General features: G+C 30.2%; 1 protein-coding gene across 1 annotated transcript; it reads left to right on the forward strand.

Moving 5' to 3' along the window:
- The first annotated feature begins 5,018 nt into the window (after positions 1-5,018).
- On the forward strand, positions 5,019-11,359 carry LOC133783061 (cyclic nucleotide-gated ion channel 17). The gene is made up of 7 exons (XM_062222592.1): positions 5,019-5,226; positions 5,995-6,565; positions 6,899-7,111; positions 7,272-7,567; positions 8,620-8,731; positions 9,330-9,566; positions 10,035-11,359. The coding sequence occupies exons 1-7, from the start codon at positions 5,198-5,200 to the stop codon at positions 10,764-10,766; spliced, it is 2,190 nt and encodes a 729-aa protein (XP_062078576.1). The 5' UTR covers positions 5,019-5,197; the 3' UTR covers positions 10,767-11,359.
- Positions 11,360-16,659: the final 5,300 nt, after the last annotated feature.

Raw genomic sequence — 16,659 nt, forward strand, 5'->3', positions numbered from 1 at the left:
TTTTTATAGTCATATGTTTTATAGTGTATGTTTATATTATAGTCTTATGTTTATGAGTTATGATGTATGTTTTTAGTAGATTTTCCTTGCTGGGCAATAGGCTCACTCCTTTATTTTTAGCTTGATGCAGGAAAATGAATATGGAAAGCGGAAGGATTCTTGGCAGCTTGGCTTGTGTATTAAGGATGAATGGACTGTGTGTCGATTGAGGATGACGTTATTTATTCTTAAGTCTTTTAAATTATGTTTTGATGTAATTCCGCAAATAGTATTTAAACAATTAAAGTTTATGTTTTATGTTTTATAACAATGGGATCTCATACCATATCACATTTTTATTTATATTATCTTGTATTTGATATAATAGTTTGAGTTTTAAATAAAGTTATGTTCTTTCTTATGTTTGTTTCCTAAAATAGTAGCTATGTCTAGTAGTTTTAATGGTCCAAGGTCTTAGAAATAGTTGGGTCATTACATCTCGAAAGCGCGTTGAGGCAGTGATCTAGCTCAAATACGCGTTAAAGTGATACACGAAGATGCTGTTATGAAATCTTTATTTATGTGGGATTGGTTAAAACAGTGTACAATTAACTTTATTTTTAAGAGATTTTTTATTTAATAATGTATTTAATTTGTATTATTCAGATATTCATTTGAATTTAAATTTGAATATTATGTTGTAACTTCCCTAAATTTGTGAGAATATATTCTTGTAACCAGGTCTATAAATAACATTGATTTAGTCATTTGTATTCAGGCGCAATTGGCCACTGAGAAACATTATGTGGAAATTGCTCTTTCTTGAAGCTTTAATGCAAACTCTGATAAAAGTGACTCGTGGGCGTAGACAGATTTTAACTGCTGAACCACGTAAAAAATCTCTTTATTTTCTTTTTTTTTTTCCTTATTAATTGTTTAATTGCTCTGCATAATTATATAGGACAATTCTCTTATAGGAGTTTTACTTTAAGCCCTACCGGTGGGGCTCTCAGTGTTTTCGATCCGTGAACAGTTTTCGGCGCGATTTTTTTTATGACCATGTATATTGTAGCTATTTAGAGCATCCTGCAAATTTTCAAAAAATTCTGAATAGTTTACAGTACTGAAAACTAAGTTCAAACATGTTGTTGCACACGTGACTAATTTTTTTTATGCGCGTGGAAAGCAACATGTTTAAACCTAGTTTTCGGTACTGTAAACTACTCATAATTTTTTAAAAATTTGTAGGATGCTCTAAACAACTACAATATACACGGTCATAAAAAAAAATTCGAAAACTGTTCTTGGGTCGAGAACAATGAAGAGTCCCACTGGTATGACTTAAAGTGAAGCCCCTATATGAGAATTGTCTTATATATATAATTATAGGGAGATTATACTCTAGGGGCTTAAAAAAGAGCCCCACCTTTGAAGCCCCACCGGTGGGGCTCTTGTGTATTCTTGACCCGTGAACAGTTTTCGTCGCGATTTTTGTATGACCGTATATATTATAGTTATATAGAGCATTCTGCAAATTTCAGAAAATTCTGAATAATTTACAGTGCCGAAAACTAGGTTCAAAACAGGTTGTTGCATGCATAACTAATGTTTTTTTATGCTCGTGGAAAACAACATGTTTAAACCTAGTTTTCGACACTGTAAATTATTCGAAATTTTTTGAAAAATTTGCATGATGCTCTAAATAACTACAAAATACACGGTTATAAAAAAAAAAATCACGCCAAAAACTATTTACGGATCGAGAATACACAAAAGTCTCATTGATAGGGCTCTTTTTAAGCCCCTACAATAGAATTTCCCTAAAATTATATTACCAAATTACAAAAATCTTAAAAGTATTCATCCTAAAATCTCATTAAAAAAGACAAAGATTTCTTTGTAATGACGTGGAAAGGGTAAAAGAATTCCATCCACCAAATATGGTTGTCATTTTCATTTTTAATCATTTAAAAAATATCATGATATCATTATATAAATAACATAATTATATTTGTATCAAACATTCTTGATATCTTTATACCAATTCGTCAAATATAAAGTATTGTTTTAATTTTAACATGATAATAGTAATATGTAAATTAAAAAAATATGGCAAATTTAAAATATCATGAATTTAAACATTTTAAAACTATTTGTCACGACTTATACAAGTACGTAATCATATTTTGTTTGAAAAAGTAGTTAATTTCATATAAATGCTAACATATTTATATATGTTTATAGTGTTGATAGACATAATATAGTGTTATTACTTTTTTTTAGTTCGAATTTCTTTCCCTAGTGTCAATATATATATATATGTATATTTATGAAGTTTTAAAATTGTATTATAAAATAAAAAAATTCAAAGAAGAAAGAAATTGGATTTTGTGGCATAATCTCAATTCCCTTACTATTGATAGATACAAAGAAGATTAGTGTCACGTGCGTCAAAGTCAATGTTAGAAGCAAAGCCAAACAACGTGTTTTAGTCGTGAGTTCTTTTTTGTCCTCCCGCCATAATTGTATTTTATTTTTTATTAGGGTATATTATTTTTTAAATTTTGTGTTTTGTCTCATTATTTGTTTGGACCTGTATTTTAATAAATTATTTTTTGGACCTTATATTTTATAAAATAGTTAAAATAGAACCCTAAACTCGATTTTGATCAATATTTTTTGAACTAAAATCACAAATAATTTACCAAACTAACAATCCAGAATAAAAATAAAATTATTCTGCTTAAAAACTGTGTTGTTATATTTAATTTTTTCTTCATTAAAATTGAGTTTAGGATTCTATTTTAACCATTTTACAAAACATAAGGTCCAAAAAGTAATTTGTCAAAACATAGGATCCAAACAGATAATGAGACAAAACATAGAGTTTAAAAAAGTATAAACTATTTTTATTATTATCTCTAAGATCATTTTAAATACAAAGTATTACCAATGATAAATTTAGATAAAAAAATTTGGCTAAATAATATATTTAGTATCAACAAATGTTATATACATAATATACAAATTTAATAATATTGGAAAATAAAAGCATTAAAAAATTATAATAATTAATAAATACATAATAAATTTTACAAGGAATGAGTTTTAAATAGAATAACTTTAATTGGTCAATTTTAATGAATATTTATTAAAAATTTAATGTTTATTGATATGTTCAATTTGGCATTATCTTATACTTTACCAAATTTACTTAAATTTTAGGTTAGACTTGATAGGAAGGATGGAGACACCTTTTAAGAAGATAAGATAATTTGATGGATGAAGATGAGACACTTTTTTCTTTGAGTTGTTTGGTATTAAAAGAAAAATGAGAAGAATGGATAGAAAATTTAATATCAAAATTACTAAATTAATTATTATAAAATATATATATATATGTTTAAATTATTCAGAGGGTATTCATGTAATTTTATTCATTTTTTTTGTTACATTCTCCAATTCTCTCATTTTTTTTTTGAGATTTTGAGGAATAACTCTTCTCTTTATTTTTCCTATTCATCCATTTGTCTCTCTTACCAAACATGATATGCTCCAAAAGTCACTTTTACCAAACATATTATTAATAAAGTATCAAATTTTGCACAATTAAAAAAAATCAAATGAATACTAAAGATTGTGTTAAATTTAGCAACATTATTATTTTTGTATTTATTTATTTAAAATTCAATAATCATACAATTTAGAAAATTTTAAGTTCCAAATAATATTGCATATAACATTTGTTTATTTGTGTATAATACTAAATGTTGTGACCAATATAATATTCAGTAATATTTTTATTCAAATATATTATTTACATTGTCTGATGTTGGAGGCGTCTTTACATGTTTAATTAAAAAAAAAGAATACACTTTTTTTAATAAAAAAATCAAAATAAATTATTTGAAAATGCCATTAATAATAATATTATTTAGAATAAATTGCAGCTAAAATACACAATATTTTTAAAATATTACACTTTTATACTTTTTTTTTTTACGGTAAATATATTCAATGTATCCAAAATATTACATTGTTATGCCCAAAAAAATTTTATACTTATTTTTTAAAAATTGAGAAATAATAAGAATGTGAATGAAAAAATATAAGATTTAAATTATTTTCACTTTCAAAATAATAAAAAAAAATTAAGATTAGTAAAATTAATCAAAATGATTAAAGCTTATATTTTTTCTTTATTTTTTTAAAAAAATTATATTTTAAATTGATGAAAAATATAAGTTTTTAATTAGTTTAAATCATTTTTATTAATTTTAATAAAAATATTTATTAATATTTAATTTAAAATAGTTATTGTGAGAACGAATAAAAAAGAAAAAATAATTAAAACCCTATTTTTTTCCAAAAACTTTCTTATTATTTATCAAAATAATAACAAATAAGTATAAAAATGTAACAATTTAAAAATATTAAGCATATTTACCGCAAAAAAAAAATATATATATATATATAAAAGTGTAATATTTTAAAGACATTGAATGTATTTAACAAAAATAAAATATACAAATATAACTTTTTAAAATTATTAAGTATTTAAGCCACAATTTATTCTATTATTTATAATAAAATATGGCATATGATAAAACCCTGTCCTAATCAAACTTATTCAACAAAATTGAAAGAGAACATTTACAATTTGAACAACTTCTTTGAGCAATTAAAAAAAAAAGTTCAGTGTGAAAATGTAGATCTTAACTAAAATTAAAGTTAAACCAACCCAAAATTTTCCAAATGGGCAACATAATTAATTAATTTAATATTGAATGAGGAGATCACAGATCAAAGAATATATTTTATTTTATTAATTTGATAAAAAGACAGTAAATATCATAAAACATTTCCAAGTGGACCAAAAGAGACAAAATCAGCCAATAATAGGTGGCTACGTGGCATGTATATTCACTTTACTGTGTCAACTATTTATTGACTCCCTTAGGGCCGCGTTTGGTTTATTGCTTTTTTAGCGCGTTCAAATGGCTATAATAACCAACAACTACCAAACAAGTCTTCACAGTTTCGACTCTCTTTCCCTCTCTTCCTACCATTCCCGACGTTTGCACTGAGCTCATCATCAGATTCCTCAATCTAGAGAGAGAAAGTGCTCTCTTTAGAGAGAGATATTTGTTTGGCCATGTTAGGGTTTTGAAGTTCATTGATTTCAGCTCTCTCATTCTTTCTTCTACTTGTTCTGGGTATGGAGTTCAAGAAGGAAAAGCTTGTTAGGTACACTTCTTTAATTTTATTGATTTTAGTCTCAATTTGGTTGGGGATGAACTGTATGAAAGTCTTTGATTTTGCTGTAATTTGTGGATTTATAGAGAACTAATTCAGCTAGCTCAATGGTTTTTGCTTGAAATTCTCTTCAAATTTTGTTGTGATCTTACATATTTGGGGGCCTTATTAAGTGTATTTATTGAAAGAATTTAGAAAATTGACATATGTGAGATTTCTATTAGTATATTGGGACCCATGGGAAATTGAAAGTTTTCTTTTGGACTGAAACTAATGTAATATTTGTTTTCAATTTGTGATTAGGACCTGTGAAGGCTAAATGTTTATTCATTAAGTTTGGGTTTTGGTTGAGATGGGTTTTTCAAAATATGTTGAACATTTCCTTGATAGGTACTTAATGCTTTGTTTGGTTTCTGAAAATATATGGGAAAGTCTCTGGTCTGTGTTAAACAAATGGACTTTGATTAGTATTGGGAATATAAAAAGATGGGAACAAAGAGGAATAAGTCCCTTTAGTTGAATAGAATAGAAGCTCTTCTGCAGCTGAAGCCAAAACAACATAGAACATACTTCTTTTGTATAATAATTTTTGTTTCTAGGATTATTGAACATTTTCATGTTATATATTGTCATTTGGGTTTTAGGGAGGGACTTCCTTTTCTTGTGCTTAAAACTTCAGTTTCTGTTGAAAGACAACTTCCTGAGGTCCACTAAAATTCATTGGGAAATGTCAACAATTTTTCCCCCTTAACATTCCAGGTTTCGTTCAGATGGGAAACATCAAAAGGAATCTGTGTGGGATCAACATGGTCCTCAGTGGGTTGATAGGTCATCATCTGGATATAAGGTTCCATCATCTTCATTACTGGAATCCGATGGTGGAATTCTTGGGGGTAAAATTAAATTTTCTGATACTTTCAAAATAGGTAGGTCTAAGGTATTTCCAGAAGATCATGAGCCTTGGCGCAACAGAATTCTCGACCCAGGTGGTGAGATCATGTTACAATGGAACCGGGTTTTCATTGTCTCATGTTTAGTAGCACTTTTTGTTGACCCACTGTATTTTTACTTGCCCGTGGTGGGAGGGAATGAAGACTCATCATGTGTGAAGACAGACTTTAATTTACGGATTGTTGCGACTTGCTTTAGGACTCTTGCGGACATATTTTATTTATTGCACATGATTATAAAGTTCCGAACGGCTTATGTTGCACCTAACACTCGAGTGTTTGGGAGGGGTGAGCTTGTGATGGATCCAAAGAAGATTGCTCGGAGGTACATTAGATCTGATTTCTTTATAGACCTCATTGCTACATTGCCTCTGCCTCAGGTAATTTTTAGAGTTCTATTTTCTGGTTTTTCTTGTTGAAGATTTTTTAACAAATGCGTAATTAGAAATTTCCTTTCTGTTTAAATGCAACTTTGTTGTAATGTGAAGGAGATTTGTAAATACTTGCTAATAATGATGCTTAACTGCATATGGAACTTTTGCTTTTCATTTATTTTCTTGGAAATGTTTTTACAAATTGTAAAACTCTTACCTCTTACCGAATGTGAGAAATTTGGTAGATGAAATTTTCCTGTGTTTTGAGGTTTGCGTTGATCTATACTGTTGTTGTGTCCTAATTTTTTCCAGGAGAGCTAATTGTACTACATTGTGCAGATTGTCATATGGTTTATTATACCAGCAACAAGAAGTGCTCGAACTGATCATAACAACAATGCCCTTGCACTAATTGTTCTGCTCCAATATGTTCCACGGTTATATTTGATTTTTCCATTAAGCTCACAAATAATAAAAGCAACTGGAGTGGTCACAAAGACCGCCTGGGCAGGCGCTGCATATAATCTGCTGTTGTACATGTTGGCTAGTCATGTATGTAATTCCCTTTTCCCCTTTTCCCCTTTAGCTGTTTTCTGCTTTAATCTTTTGTCTGTCTTTGTTTACCTAAAGGAGATTTTATTCTTCGCATTGTCTAACATTCAGTTGTAAGCCCCATAAAGGAATGCCAATTTACACTTAAATGTATCTGCAGGTTCTAGGGGCAGCGTGGTATCTGCTGTCAGTTGATCGGTATACCTCTTGTTGGAAATCCTTTTGTCGAAAGGAAGGCATTGGTGGTTGCGATTTGTATTATTTAGATTGTGATTCCTTCAACGGGGAGAAGCGCATGAGTTGGGCAAATGCGACAAGTGTGTTTAATAGCTGCAAGCCTGATACTAAAAAGTTCAAATATGGCTTATTTGAAAATGCAGTGGCAAAAAAAGTTGTTTCATCAAACTTCATTGAAAAATATTTCTATTGTTTATGGTGGGGCTTGCAGAATTTGAGGTAACAATAAGTGTCCTGGTGAAGTAAACATTCACCATGACTCCATAAAGATGATATGTCATATCCATGCATTAAATAAATAGTTCATTATCTAGATTGCTGTGTTAAAATATTGTATTACCATCATTTGTTCTCTTTTATTTTTTTGGTATACTTTTTTCAGCTTTTGGCTGGTTCGAAAATTTTATCATTGTTTCTACTTGTGCGGGGGTGTCCTTAAAGTGCATCTTTAGGAAGTGGATATGCTGTCAAGATAATATGTCTAGGAAAAGAACAAAATAATGGCTCGGAAAATCACTTTATTTACTTTTAGTACACCAATGGTAATCCCTATAAAGACAAATAGTTTCTACCACCTGTAATCCCATGCAAGTGGCAGCAACAATGAAAGCAATAGAGAGTGTGAGCTTCTATTAATATGGCATCAAGTATCCAATTTATTATAACACCTGCCTTTTGAAAGTATCTTAGGCAAAGAGGAATTGCCAGAGATGAACTTGATTTATGCAAATAAATTAATAAAGATCAGAGGAAGCTCCAATGGCTGCTCAGCATGCAGAAACTTTGATATGGAGTTTATTCAAATTATTACATTACTGAGAATCTTGGACTTTGAGAAGATTCCATAAAGCACTGGTTTTATGGACAAGGAATTTTAAGTTTGTGCTACAGTTTTGATGCTAACCACAGTGCTACAGTTGCTACATTTATGGGAGTTATTTTTTTGCAAGGAATTTGATTCAAACATATGTTCGTCATCTTGTGTGGATGGTCCATGCTCTCCTTTCATAACAAATTGTATCATCTGTAGTTTCAAGATCATTATATATACCGTGTAGTTACTGGTTGTACACAATATTTTTTCAGTGTACTGAGATCTGTAGGGTAATAGTGCTATTCTTCAGTGCTTGGAACATTTTGCATTTATTTCCAAGTGGTAAAAAGAAAAATTGATGGAGTCTTTTCTTGTTTGAAATAGGTTCAAGTAGATGACATTAGGATTTTATAAGTTTTCTGAGTTATTGACAGTATTTTATTCCTCATATTCTCAGCTCATATGGGCAGAATTTGGCGACAAGTACATTTATAGGAGAGACGTTATTTGCCATTCTCATTGCCATTTTGGGTCTTGTATTATTTTCCCATTTGATCGGGAATATGCAGGTAGTGGGAAAAGCCTTGCTATTGATTCTTGCCATTCAACTTACTTCTCTTTTATTTAATAAAGTTTTTATGTTTATTATATTCTCATGTTTCTTGTTCACTGATTGTATAATTCTCTTGGATGAGTGTTTATAGACTTTTTCAATTCCTTATTTTGTCAGTTAATTGCATCTAGAAGTTTAAGCACTCTGGTTGAAAAAACTCACACCTTTTTGCACTAGGATTTTAATCTCTCTAGCTCAAATTGGGTTGGGCAGCTTTTATGTTTCTGCTAAACATTTACTATCAGAAAACAATTTGAAATATTTTTGTCCCACTGCATTTTGTGTGTGGGAGTATTCGTGCTGAGAGAATGTAGTAGTACATAGTATTATACTGAAAGCATACTACAGTTTCAAACCCAGTTCTTCATACTGTTAATAATCTAGTAATGTTAATGATCTATCTGATCTATGAAATTTACTTCTTTCAAGGTTATGTTAGACGAACTGTAGGGGTGGGAGCAACTAATAGTTTTTGCCAGTTTGTTTATTATTCTCTCATGATAATATATTCTCGCTAGTTTGATATTGAACAGTCAATGTGTTTCTTAATGTAGACCTATCTGCAATCAATCACCGTGAGGCTCGAGGAGTGGAGGCTTAAACGACGAGACACTGAGGAATGGATGAGGCATCGCCAACTCCCTGAAGATTTAAGACGGCGTGTTCGGCGTTTTGTTCAATACAAGTGGCTAGCAACTCGAGGGGTTGATGAAGAATCCATCCTTCATGGGTTACCTACTGATCTTAGTCGGGATATCCAACGTCATCTATGCTTGGATTTAGTTCGACGGGTATGATATTTCCTGGTACCCATTATCCAATGTTCTATTGTTTACTATCAATGCATTTGATCATCTCACCTGTACTGGAGAAAATATTCTTATCACTTTTCTGGTTTTACCATGAACCTAACTCCTAACTCCTATTCCCTTGCTAACTTACAGACTTCCATCCTATAGTGCAACTTTTCCTATTTCTTTAATAATATATAATTTTTTCTTTCAAAAAAACTAAGCACTGGATATTATTGAAAGTTTATGCCTTCATATGGATTTTCCTTGATGACGCCATCTAACATTGCACAAGCAATATTGGCATCCATTTGAATAGTGTTTTAACCCTATTTCATCAGCTGTTATGTTGATTTCGGGAAATGATTCCCAGATTTTTTTGAGTGTCCTATCAGTTGTAAATTTTGATAGCTTGTAAGTTTGCTTCTGCATTAGCACTTTAACCACAATTTTTTTATCATTCCACAGGTACCTTTCTTTTCACAGATGGATGATCAATTGCTCGATGCAATATGTGAGCGACTAGTATCCTCCCTAAGTACAGCTGGGACCTACATTGTTCGTGAGGGTGACCCTGTTACCGAGATGCTTTTCATTATTAGAGGTACACTGGATAGTTCTACTACCAATGGAGGTCGAACTGGTTTCTTCAATTCAATCACATTGAGACCAGGGGATTTTTGCGGGGAAGAATTACTGTCGTGGGCTTTGCTTCCTAAATCTACCATGAACTTGCCTTCTTCAACTAGAACAGTCAGGGCACTGAATGAAGTTGAAGCTTTTGCATTACGTGCTGAAGATCTCAAATTTGTTGCCAACCAATTTAGGCGCTTACATAGCAAGAAGCTTCAGCACACCTTCCGGTTTTACTCCCACCATTGGAGAACATGGGCTGCCTGCTTTATTCAGGCTGCTTGGCGTCGGTACAAGAAAAGGAAGATTACAAAGGATCTAAGCATTAAGGAATCATTTGCTGTGGAAGAGCAAGTAGCCTATGAGAATGAACAAGAAGAAGAAGAAGAGGAAGCATATTCTAGCCGTGCTAGTGCTTCAAAGGCAAAAATGAATCTTGGTGTTACGATATTGGCCTCAAGGTTTGCTGCTAACACCAGAAGAGGAGCTCAAAAGGTCAAGGATGAGATGCCAAAGTTACGAAAACCTGAAGAACCAGACTTTTCCACTGAACCTGATGATGAGTAGTTGTCTGAAATAACCTTCAGGTGCAAAGTAGGCTACAGATTTATATGCTAAGAAACACATTGCATGACGCATCAGAGTCCGTTCATGGCTATCTGGTGTGCAAAAGTCTCATTGAATGACTCACTCGGATTGGCGAACGAGATTGTTATAGGGATCTGTAATGTAGTGAAGTTGGATCTTAGTGTTTTGTTTGATACATCTTTTTTTTCTACAGTTGGCAGAATAGGCATGGCTAATGGGGTTTAGAATTTCAGCAGGTTGCATATTGAGCTTCAGAGAAAGCTAACATGGGGATGAGGTTTTCTTGAACAGATGGAGACTAGTACTTTAAAGTCTCTTATCTTAATTTGTAAATGTCAAGTATATGAGACTACCCAACTCTCCATGCCCTTAACACCAATTAAGCTCTTCTACGTTTCTCACTTTTACCTTGTACCATATCATATGTAGATCAACATTGACTTGTGTCTCTTTTCATTCTCTTCTCTTAACATTATTTTGGATTCTCATGGGGACTAAGTTTGCCCATGTATCTTTTGATCCTTCCGGAAAATACATAATTAATATCTTTGATTTGATGGTTTTGAATTGTATATGTTGTTCTCCAATTAGTTAGTTACCTTATAGTTTCTATTATTTTCTTAAAACTAAGGAAAGATTACATTTTTACTCATCTCACATTACCTTGCGATCTATTTTTGCATTGGTTTTATTATTAGTAATGTTATCATTAAAAAATTGACATAAAATACAGAGTATGTTGACTAAGAATTTGATTAACTTAGAGCCTGTAGTCCTAGACTTAAAATTAAATGAATTAAAACATGTGTACCTCACTTTTTGTTTTGCCTTTTACACAAATATAAAATTGTATTTATAGAACGAAAAGTTTTCTATTCTTGCTTTTGGTTTCCACCATTTTTAATGCTTACCATTTGGTCTTATTCTATTACCTGTTACAAATAATACCCACCACTAGATTACTCCATTGAGGCTTAAAACCAACTATAAGTAGTTGCTGGCTTGATCACATGAATAAATAATTATATTAAAAAAAAATGTTAGGACTCCATGGTTACATCAATAGTTACATTAATTTTAACCGTTAGATCTTTATTTAATGGTTGTGATTAATTTGATTAGAATTAAATTAATGACCTATAACTTGATTTTTACCTAGGGCTAACATTTATTATCTTATTGCTTTAAAAAGAATGTTTAAAAATTTATTTTTTAATATAATTATTAATTTCTTTCCAAAAATTATATTTATTTTATTTTAGGGTTTATACCTTTTGGACCATGTGTTTTTTTCCATTACCTGTTGGGACCCTGTGTTTTGACAAATTACTTTTTGGACCCTATGTTTTGTAAAATGGTTAAAATAGAACCCTAATCTCAATTTTGATGAAGAAAAAATTGAATATAACAACACAGTTTTTAAGCAGAATGATTTTATTTTTATTCTGAATTGTTAGTTTGGTAAATTATTTGTGATTTTAGTTGAGAAAACATTGACCAAAATCGGGTTTAGGGTTCTATTTTAATCATTTTACAAAACATATGGTCCAAAAAGTAATTTGTCAAAACACAGGGTCCAAACAGGTAATGGGAAAAAACACAGGGTCCAAAAAGGTATAAACACTTTATTTTATTTATCATTTTATACTTCAAATTTTTTCCATTAAAATAAAAGTATTTTCTATACTTAGTTAATTTGTTGCAATATTTAAAAATAATGATGCGCTCAATTAGGGGTGCTCAAGATCCAAACCAATCCAATTACCCCGAACCAATCCAATTACAAAAAATTGGCTTGGATTTGAAAAGTTGGATATTAATTGGATTGGATCGGTTGTTGGATGACACTCTGAAAATCCAATTAGGAACCGATACAATCCAACCTTAATTAAAAAATATATATTATATTAAATATCAATATATTTAATTACGTTAGTTTATATTGGTTGTCATTTAGTAATATTATTATTGTTGTTGTTTTGATGTTGTTAGCACTTTGGAGATATTATTGTTATTATTTTCATGTTATATTAGTACTTTAGTTATTAGTTTGAGACTTACTAGTTTTAAATTTTAATAATTGTGGTGTAAGCTTAATATTTCATTTGTAAATGAATCATGTTAAGGACTTAATGTGGTAATTTTAAGGTCTTAATGTAGTATTATTACTAAATATCGTTAGTTTTTTGTATGATTTTTTTTATATTTTTTTACTTGTTAATCTTTTTAATATTGAAATTTAAGTTAAGAGATAAAAAAAAAACATGATTAAAAAAATCAATCCAATCCAATTATAATTGGATCGGATTGAATTAGATTTTGAAGCAAAATTTGATTGGATTGGATGCTTATTTTCAACATCCAACCTTTAATTGGATTAGAGGCAAAAAAGTTGGATCAGATCGGATCGGATAAGCACCCCTACGATCAACATAGTTTGATTAGTGTTTGTTACTAGTTTATAATTTAAAAAATATAGAAATGTGAACTATACATGCATCACTTATTTTTTAATTACTTTTTTCGGTATTTTAGCTTTCAATTCTTTATATTTTTATTAATTAGAAAAAAATGCATAAAATAAAATTTTAAATTGTAAGAATAAAAAAAAATATTGAAAATAAAACTCATAACAATGTAATGTATTTACCATTCATTTATATGTATAGAATTTATCCGTAATAATTTTTTTTAATAAAAGAATTCTTAATTATTTGATTTTCATAGGGAAATTTGGGTATTTATGCATATTTTAGGTGCATATATATATAAAAAAAATATCATTCTTTAACATCATTCCAAAATAATGCTAGTATTTGTTTGGTTTCCAAAAATACCCTTATCATTTTTTTAGCCACCATCTGTCTTCTCTCTCGGGTCACCTTTATTCTTTGGACACCATCCATCCATCATTTCATCCCTTATCAATTAAGATACTAATTTATGCATTTCGAATAGATCTGTGTATGATTTTTTGTTTTTTTTCACAATTTTTTAGATTTGAAACGTAAAAATTTGCAGAAAACTCGATAAATCTCGATGTATCTCGATGCCCAGCTCGATGGGCCCTTAAAAATCATGATTTTCAAGAAAAAAATCATCTGTCTCGATAAACCTCGATAGGCCTCGATAGACCTCAATAGACATCGATGCAAATAATTACAATTAATAAAAAGTGCATAACTTTTCACTCGGGTGTCCGTTTGAGGTAAAAAAAAAAATTGAATTTGAGTATTTTCTTGAGATCTACACGTCTGGGATGTGTACACACATCTTTGGGAAGTTGAAAGTTTGAAAACATACCCAACTTTGAAAATATAAGAGTATTATTTTGAACTTTGGTGTGTTTTCAAGCTTTAAACTTCCCAAATGTGTGTGTACACATCTTAGATGTGTAGATCTCAAGAAAATACCCAAATTAAAAAAAAAATCACCTCAAACGGACACCCTAGTGAAAAATTATGCACTTTCTATGAATTGCATCGAGGTATGTCGATGCTTATCGAGGTGGTATTGAGACATATGATTTTTTTCATGAAAATCATGATTTTTAAGATATACCTCGATAGACCTCGATATACCTCGATGCCCAGCTTGATGGGCCCTTAAAAATCATGATTTCCATGAAAAAAACCACTTGCCTCGATAGATCTCGATAAGCCTTGATAGGTGTAACTCCCACTTCTTTCTACAAATGCATTATAACAATTATGAAAAATAAGAGAAGATATTTTATTCATACTTTTGAGTGCATTACAATGTTAATCGAATGCTAGAGCTATTAAGTAAAGTAGAAGAATAACTAATGAATATGCAACTATAATATTCATGGGCATTTCATTAGTATAATACCCATAGAATGATGTTAAGTACAAGCAAACAATCACTAAAGTTATGAACAATAAAGATAAATTCATGTTTTGATGATGAATTCTATATAGAAGGTTAAGAGATGAAGAAGTTGTGCAAGTAAATGGTTGAAGGAACAAGTATTTATAGGAAAAAAACTAGCCGCTATGATCGTTGGTGAATAGTGACTTGATCGTTGGGGATATAGGTGTATTCTATTGTGGGATTTTAACAATTCTAAGTTGTTGAAGTAACTAACACATGAGAATAATTAACTTATGGATGTTAGAGAAACTTTTTCAGAAAAGTTTGTGAGTAAAAAATGTTGGACTAGGTAATATAAGAAGATTGAGAAATTTTCATTTTTTTACTATTCACCAGGTACTATTCATAGTGGGTCCCACAATGGGGTCCGCATGGGTCCCACAGCGGGGTCCACCCCATGGTTCCCACATGATGATGCAGTAGTGATACAATGATGACTTTAGCAAACCACCATGCTTATATTTTGAATATTTTATTATTCCACTATGCTTGATATTTTAAATATTTTATTAGCATAGTAACCCAAAATTTTCCTATAAATAGCCCTTCCAAAACTCATCTTGAATCACAAAACCTCATTTTCTTTCTCTTACTCTACTCAAAAATCTTCTTAACACCCTTCTAAAGTTCTAAACCTCGAAGATCTAGGCGAAGTTCTGTCCGTAACGCTAGCCTACGAAAACCTTTTAGGTAAGCTCTTTCCCGAGTCTTTCATTTCAGTTATTTAGTTATTATATATACACAGATTATTTTACTATGCCGTTATAATGCCAAAATTTATACATAGATTAATTTACTATGCCGTTATAATGCCAAAAGTTATATATAGATTATTTTACTATGCCGTTATAATGCCAAAATTTATATATAAATTATTTTACTATAATGCCAAAATTTATATATGGATTATGTTACCATGTCATTATAATGCCAAAAGTTATATAGATTACTTTACTATGCCATTAAAATTCTAAAATTTATATATGGATTATTTTACCATGTCGTCATATTTTATAATGCCAAAAAAAAAATTGAAATATAAGTATGTGATTGGTAAGGGTTTCAAAAATGATTTTATCATTTTCAAAACTTAAAAAATGAAAACTTTCATGAAAACTTGATTGGCACATTTGTTTTAAAAAATAAAAAAAACCATTTTTGAAAATTGAGTTAAAATCCTTGAGCAAAATAGAAAACAATAATTTGTTGTTTTCTTTGTATTTTATGAATTTCAAATTTAAAAAACACTAAACCATTCAAGATTTCAAAAACTTATAATTTATTTTTAAATTTAATATTTTCAAATCATTTGATTTGAAAATAATTTTCTAAAACTATAATTTTGAATTAACTACCAATCAGCCCCTAAACTATTATATGCTATGGTCACACTTTGGACTTTTATTATATGACCTTATTCCCTATTATTATGGACTGATACTATGACCTAGAGATTTCCGTATGACCATGACCATGACCACGACTGTTAGACCGGGATCTTGCCATGGACAATTATAGTATGACCATATGCCTGGACATAAAATAAACAATAAAATAGAAATAAAAAAAATATAAAATAACAACAACTATAAACTAAAATTACATCATGTAGATTTTATGTAAGTTAATAGTTTGTGTTTTTATCAGGAAGCTAACAATTTCGGTTGTTTTATCAAGACGCAAGGTAAGTAGAATCCTCATCTACAATACAAGTCTTTTATGTGTCTTATGTGCATTTATATGCTTTATATGTTATCCTGCCATGTTGTTATGCATAAGTTATTCTTAAGAATGTTATGTTTCTTATGCATAAGCACGCTTAATGTTCACAAACAAGTTATTGAAAGCGTTAAAGTAGAGGTGCTGCTTGGGAGACCTACGTCCCAAAAATGTAAGGAGGGAGATGTACTTCCCTATATAATGAATGTTTATGAGGGAGAAATTCCCTATTATCATGTTTATGTTCAGGTGGGAATGT

Source organism: Humulus lupulus, chromosome 6, assembly GCF_963169125.1.
Source record: "Humulus lupulus chromosome 6, drHumLupu1.1, whole genome shotgun sequence".
Classification (NCBI taxonomy): Eukaryota; Viridiplantae; Streptophyta; class Magnoliopsida; order Rosales; family Cannabaceae; genus Humulus; species Humulus lupulus.